The sequence below is a fragment of the Grus americana genome, chromosome 10 (genome assembly GCF_028858705.1).
Source record: "Grus americana isolate bGruAme1 chromosome 10, bGruAme1.mat, whole genome shotgun sequence".
Lineage (NCBI taxonomy): Eukaryota > Metazoa > Chordata > Aves > Gruiformes > Gruidae > Grus > Grus americana.
Window position 1 is genome coordinate 15,669,136 of NC_072861.1, and position 6,486 is coordinate 15,675,621.

General features: G+C 62.7%; 1 protein-coding gene across 2 annotated transcripts; it reads left to right on the forward strand.

The window, feature by feature from the left end:
- Window positions 1-528: 528 nt before the first annotated feature.
- HAPLN3 (hyaluronan and proteoglycan link protein 3) lies at window positions 529-6,209 on the forward strand. Of its 2 annotated transcripts, none has more exons than XM_054836830.1 (5): window positions 529-611; window positions 2,159-2,318; window positions 2,592-2,963; window positions 4,083-4,385; window positions 4,540-6,209. In XM_054836830.1, exons 2-5 carry the CDS (start codon window positions 2,192-2,194, stop codon window positions 4,818-4,820), a joined length of 1,083 nt encoding a protein of 360 aa, XP_054692805.1. In that variant the 5' UTR covers window positions 529-611; window positions 2,159-2,191; the 3' UTR covers window positions 4,821-6,209. The 2 variants fall into 2 exon arrangements, with proteins under 2 accessions (XP_054692805.1, XP_054692806.1); XM_054836831.1 differs by having other exon boundaries at window positions 580-615; window positions 4,540-4,901.
- The last annotated feature ends 277 nt before the right edge of the window (window positions 6,210-6,486 follow it).

A 6,486-nucleotide genomic window follows, 5' to 3' on the forward strand; every position in this document is an offset into this window, starting at 1 on the left:
GCCCTGAAGAGGCTGAACCCTGCGTCTCAGCTGTCTCTGCTGGACCCCAGAGCAGGCAGGCGCTGCCCGCATGTCCCAGGCAGAGCCCAGACCACCCCCCTGCCACAGCCCACTCGTCCCAAGCCGCGCCGTGCTCCTGCCACGTGTGTGCCCAACACCACCATCGCCTGGGGACCGTGGCCAGTCCCCCCCGGTGGGACATGGGACAAGGGATGACTCTTCTCCTCCAGCACCGTGGCTTCACCGGGGCTTTCCACAGGTCCCATCAGCCCCAACAGGGCACCCCACTCCCTGCTGCTCCCCCTCCAAGCCGGGGGCAGTGCTGGCAGCTGGCACATTGTGCATGAGGCATGTGGGCAATGTGCAGGCAGCATGCAGGCAGCGTGCAGGCACACAGCGAGACTGTTGCCCGGGCACAGTGGGCGGGGGGGGGGGGCCAGGGGCACCCACCCCAGCTCTGGGCTGCGAGCAGGGGGTTGGTAAGGGCGTGTGTTTCCCTTTAAGAGGCAGGCCCTGGAGCTGCTTCCTCTCAGCCCTGCAAGAGCCCTAAACACAGTGCATCTGCCTGCAGCCTGCCTGCACGCCTGCCTTGCAGCCTGCCCGCAACCAGCGTGAGTAAGGCTTGGCCCTGGAGCCGGGGCTGGGGAGGGCTGGCACCCCGGGGTGGTGGGCACCCTGCTCGCCATGGAGGGCAAGGAGGGGTGGCATCGCCGTGGAAGGTGCTGGGCATCGCTACGGTGGGTGCTGCAGCACGATGCTCACCAGCATTGTGGTTGAGGACGCCAGGCCCCCCGGCGTGTCACCGCAACGCTGGGCTCTGGGGGGTGGCTAGGCATTGGGGGCACAGGGGGCCAGGGCTGGTGACCACCAAACCAAGGTGTGAAGCTGCTGATGCCTCGAGCCCGCCCAGCCGTGCGTGGGCAGCACGTGGCAGTGTGCCTGCCGGGCTCCGGGGCTGCAGCACTGCGCATCGCTGCACCGGGCTCCCGGGGCTGCGCTGACCATTGAGCGGGTGCACCCCGCGCTCCCCAGCACTGGCTCCGCAGACCTCAGCTGGGTGGTGAGCGTGGGCTGCGCTCTGCGGGAAGGTGAGCAGCGGCACTGATGGCATGGGTGGCATGGAGGAGTGCCCAGGAACGAGCCCCCCATGGCGAGAGCAGCCAGTTGCACATCCCAGTCCCCAGAGACCACTGCTGTCCCTTGTGCTGGACCCTGCCGGGGGCAAGCACCCGCTCTCCTGTATCCCCCTGGCCTGGGGCGCCTTTACAGGCATTCACTCGTAAACCTTGTCTAAGCAGGGGGCACAGATGTCAAATCCCTCCCAGGCTTGGAGGGGGGATGCTGGAAGCTTGTCGGGTGCCGGGCCCCCTCTGCCGGCTCCGGGAAAGCTCGCAAGCTGGTAAATGCTGCTGCGAGCTGCCCTGGGTGAGCCCCATGTGGGGCACCCTTGGGTGTGTGGGACACCCAGAGCTCGAGCCAGCGCAGGTCTCCGGTGCCGTGGAGCAGCTAGGCTTCCCCCTGCCCAGGGGACATGGTTTGGGAGCGATACGGGTCAGCAACAGCTGTGTCTGTGGTGCAAAGCGGCAGCCGGGGGTCCTTGGCCAGGCTGGCTGGGTGCCGCCAGGCTTTGTCCGGTGCCGGAGCAGTGGAGGCAGCCCCGAGCTCTCCGAGCTTTCTCCTCCCCTCCTCGGCTGGGTTACACGCTCGGCTGCCTCTGTAAACTGAGCTTGCGACTTACAGCGGGGCTCGGCCACTTTTCTCCCCCTGCACCCCCTGTGTGATGTTTTCCCAGTGCTCCTTGTTCAAAGGACGCCCTGGGATCCCGTTTCCCCCCGCTGCCCCATCGCTGGCTTGGTCTCAGCTCCCCATTCCACGCTGGGTGCTCCACAAGACCCAACGGGTGTCAGCAGTGAACGCGGTGGTGTGCAGCGTGACCCAGGCGGGAGGATGAGGATGGAGGGGATTGGGAGCCCCGGTTGTGGGGCAGGTCTCAGGTTGCCTGCACCCTCCCCTGTGGGCAGACAAGCCACTCCGCTGGCTTTTCCCACTCCTCTCCTTGCATCCCTGCAACGGGGTTTGCCTGCTGCTGTGTGCTGGGCAGCACTGGGGTGCTTCTGGTTATTTTGGGGTGTTACCACATCCCTTTCCCCCTCCACAGCCTGGGCTCAGGGTTCGGCCTCGGTCCCCAGCCATGCTGGTGCTCCCGCTGCTCCTGGAGGCCACTTTGCTGCAGCTGGCCAGTGGCTCCTACCACCCCTTCTACAACGGCTTCTACTACAACCACATAATGAACGACAAGGGCAACGGGCAGGAGAAAGGTATATCGGGGATTGGCAGGGCTGACGGAAAGCAGGGCTGGCAGGTTGGTGCAAGGGGTTGAAGTCCCCCCCGCCTCTGGGATAGGGCTGGGACCCATCTCATGGGGGGAAAATGAGGCTCAGAGGAGCAGGTAGGGGTGCTCCAGGGATGCTTGGGGGATGCTCATGGGATGCTTAGGCAGAAGAGGAGGTGGCTGGAGGGAGGGAGATTTGGGGACGCTGCCCAGCCCTGGACCCTGACCCACACTTAGTGCCTTCCCTCCCTGTCCCCAGTGGTTTCCTTCAACGGGGCCAAGCTGGTGGTGGAGACCCCCAAAGACCCCGTCTACAGCTCCAGCAGTGCCAATGTCACCCTGCCCTGTCACTACCATTACGAGCCTGACCTAGAGGCCAAGCGCAAGATCCGCATCAAGTGGTCCAAGCTGCGGGATGACTACACCAAGGAGCAGGACGTGCTGGTGGCCATTGGCAAGACCTACCTGGCCTTTGGGGACTTCCGGGGCCGTGCTCACCTCCACCAGACTGGCCGGCGTGAGGCCTCGCTGGTCATCAGTGATGTGCGCTTGCAGGATGATGGCAAATACCGCTGTGAGGTCATTGATGGGCTGGAGGACGAGAGCGATGTGGTGGACCTTCGGCTGCAAGGTGGGGGGCGCGGCGGGGACTGCATCACCCCCTGTGCAAAGGCAGTGAGCCTGGCCTTCCCGGGGCACCCCCTCCTTGGGGGAGGTAGCAAGGCAGGGGGGTTGGGGAGGCCAGTCGTGGGCAGAAAGGGGCTGGGATGCTCAGTGTGACGGGTGGTGGCTTGGGGCTGTCTGACTGTGTGGTCTCAGCACCGAGTGAGGCCAGAGCAGTCTGCCCAGCTGGGATGCTGAGGATGCTACTGTGAGGTCAGAGTTGGGGGTGACCCCGTGGTTGCAGCGTTTTCTGCCTCTACCCACCCATCTTCCCACTGTGCTGCATCATGTGCAGCTTCCCCCTTGCCTCCCAATTCTGGGTGTCCTCATGCATCTTGTGATGAACCTTGATGACTGGTCCAACCCCTCTTGCTCACTTGCCATAAGGGACCTGACTCAGCCCTGGCTCCACTGCCAAGCTCAGAGGTGGGGAAATGTCCCCTTTGCTGTGCCTCTGCCCACCCCCTTGACCTCCGGACCTCCCTCCTATGGTGGCTTGTCCCCACCGGTCCCTCTGATTGTGGTGGTGGTTCACATGTTCCCACAGTCCCTCTGTCCCCGTGACAGTGGTCCATGCATCCCCATGTCAGTGGTCCATGTGTCCCTGCAATCCTGGCCCATATGTCCCCATGATGCTGGGCATCGTGTCCTGTGTGTCCCCATGCCGATGGTCTGTACATCCCCACAGGGGTGGTCCATGCCTCCCTGGGACCACTACCTGTGTGTCCCCAGGACTGTGCTCCATACATCTGTGTGGTGGTGGTCCCTGCATCCCTGTTATCATCATAATCTGTTCATCCCTGTACGTGCTGGTGCTGTCACCATGAAGGTGGTCCGCATGTCCTCAGGACAGAGCTCCTGTGTCCCCGTGCCACCAGATGTCGCTGGCAACTCGCCGCTGGTGGCTGCATGCCCAGAACAGCCCCATCCCCACATGCCAGAGCCTGGGACAGAGCCACTCTGGGGTGGTCCCTGTCCCAGAGCCTGAATTTGGGATGGGTCAGGGACCCCTGTGGCTCCTGTCGGGGCTGGACCCAGGGCAGGTGGGCTGCCCACGGAACCGGCTGAACACCCCGTCTGCCCCCAGGCATCGTGTTCCCCTACCAGCCTCCCCGTGGGCAGTACAGGCTCAACTTCCACGAAGCCGAGCAAGTGTGCCAGGAGCAGGGCGCCATCCTCGCCACCTTCAACCAGCTCTTCCAGGCCTGGAGCGAGGGACTGGACTGGTGCAACGCGGGCTGGCTGGCTGATGGCACCGTGCAGTATCCCATCCGCCAGCCCCGCAAGCCCTGCGGTGGGTTGCACCTCGCCCCGGGCATCCGCAGCTATGGCCCGCGCCACCGGCACCTGCATCGCTTTGATGCCTTCTGCTTCTCTTCGGCACTCAAAGGTGGGTGCTGGGCCAGGGGCTGGGGGGTGGGATTCTGAGGAAGATGCTGTGCCTGATCAGTGGCATCCCATGTCCTCCCTCAGGGCACAGGGCTCAGCTCAGGCAGGGATGCTTCAGATGATGCTCAGCACTGATGCTCCCCTGTCCCTCCTAGGAGAGGTTTTCTACCTGGACCGCCCGGCCGGGATGACGCTGGAGGAAGCCAAGCAGAGCTGCCAGGATGTGGGGGCTGAGATCACCCGCGTGGGGCAGCTCTACTCTGCCTGGAAGTTCCTGGGGCTGGACCGCTGCGACGCCGGCTGGCTGGCGGACGGCAGCATTCGCTACCCCATCGTCAAGCCCCGGGCCAACTGCGGCCCCGCAGAGCCCGGCGTCCGCAGCTTCGGCTTCCCCAGCAAGGGCAGGTTTGGGGTCTTCTGCTACAAAGAGAGATAAGGAGCCGGGAGGGCTCCTTCATGGCCGGAGGATGTTTCCAGCCTGACGGTGCCTGGCGTCGGGTGTTTCCCAGGGCTGTTTTGGGGGTGACTGGGGGGAGGTGGGGCGGGGGGAGGCTTCTTTTTGTTTTATTTTGTTTCCTTCCTTTATATTTTCCACATCTTGCTCAGCAGCCGGCACATGCAGCTGTTCGGGCCGGCTGCTGGCTGGGGCAGTGCGGGACCGTCCCTGGCATGGGGTGCGCACGAGGATGACCCCCATGGGCTGCTGCCACCCCGCTTGGCCCCTGCCACCCTGTGGGTGGTGGCCCCTTCCCGCGGCAGCAGCACATCACCGGCACCCACCTGCCCTTCCAGGCTGGTCCTGCCCCTGAGCTCGCAGGGTGGGAGCGAGGCGAGGCTGGATCTGGCCAGGGGCAGAGAGCGGGTGCCTCTGTTGCATCCCGCCTCCTCTTCCAGCCCTGTCCCCATCCCACTGAAGGATGCTGTTGTGCCTGTCCCTGTGGGGGTGCCAGTGCCTTATCTCCATGCACCCCTTGCCCGGACGCCACTTGAACACTGGTGCCTTCTTCTTCGAGCGTTTGGTAATGAAAAGATGTATTTTCCTGGACCTCTTCTAATAAATCAGTGGAGAAAGCCCTGGAGCAACGTGGCTGTGTCCCCATCTCTGTCCCAGCATGAGAGAGGGGTCTGCCAAAGCGAGAGGATTTGGGGATCCCTGGCTGGACACCTGGGACTGTCTCATCCCTGGCTGAGCACCATCTCATCACTGCCAGCTCAGCCCTGTGCCCATCCGAGCTCCTGCAAGGGTACACATGCTCCCTCATTAATGAGTGTTAATTAACCCCTGGGGTGTCCAGACTGGAAGATGGAGGGTGAAGCATTTCCTGCTGGTAATGGGTTTTAGGCGTATGGGTTAACCCCTTCCTGGGGTCAGAGTTGATCAGAGGTGGCAATGTCCTACCCCAGGGTCCTTCTCTGGTTGGGGCTTGGGAAACCCCCCCACAACCCTGTTGTCTGCAGGGCTGCACCCTTGGGTGCCGGCTGGGGCTGAGCCAGTCCCACCTAGCCTGGAAGGACCCTGTTTGGGCTCCCCTTCCTTCCCATGGGAGACTCCCCCCTTCAACCCTCAGAGACCCCCACTTCCCCAAAAAAACCAACACTGACAAAGTGCCCATTCCGATTTCACTCTCTTTATTATTTATCATTCTTTCAAAATAGGATATGTTCAAAAATATAAATAGGTGCAGGGAACGCTGGTGCCCCGCACGGTCCCCTGGAAAGAGCACATTGTCCCGGGACGGGCGCTGTGCCGCAGGGGGGGCAGCGGGGAAGCAGAGAGGGGCTGCAGCCCCCAGTGCCCAGGTCCCGGGTCTCAGCATCCCTTCGCCTCCTTCCTCCCGCAGCTCCTTCCACTGCAGCCCCCCAGCCCTCCCCACCTGCCCCAACGCGCTGCAGCAAGGAGGATTCTGGAAAAAAAAAATAAAAATAAAACCCCAAAAGGTGCTGTTCACCCCGGAGATTAAATAACAGAAATAATTACATTGTTCGTGGATAAAATCAGGAAAAAATAATCATCTTTATTATTTAACTTAACCCCCTGCCCTCTGCAAACCCACCCCCCTCCCTGTCCCCGAAGGCACGAAGATAATTGGAACCGGACGGTT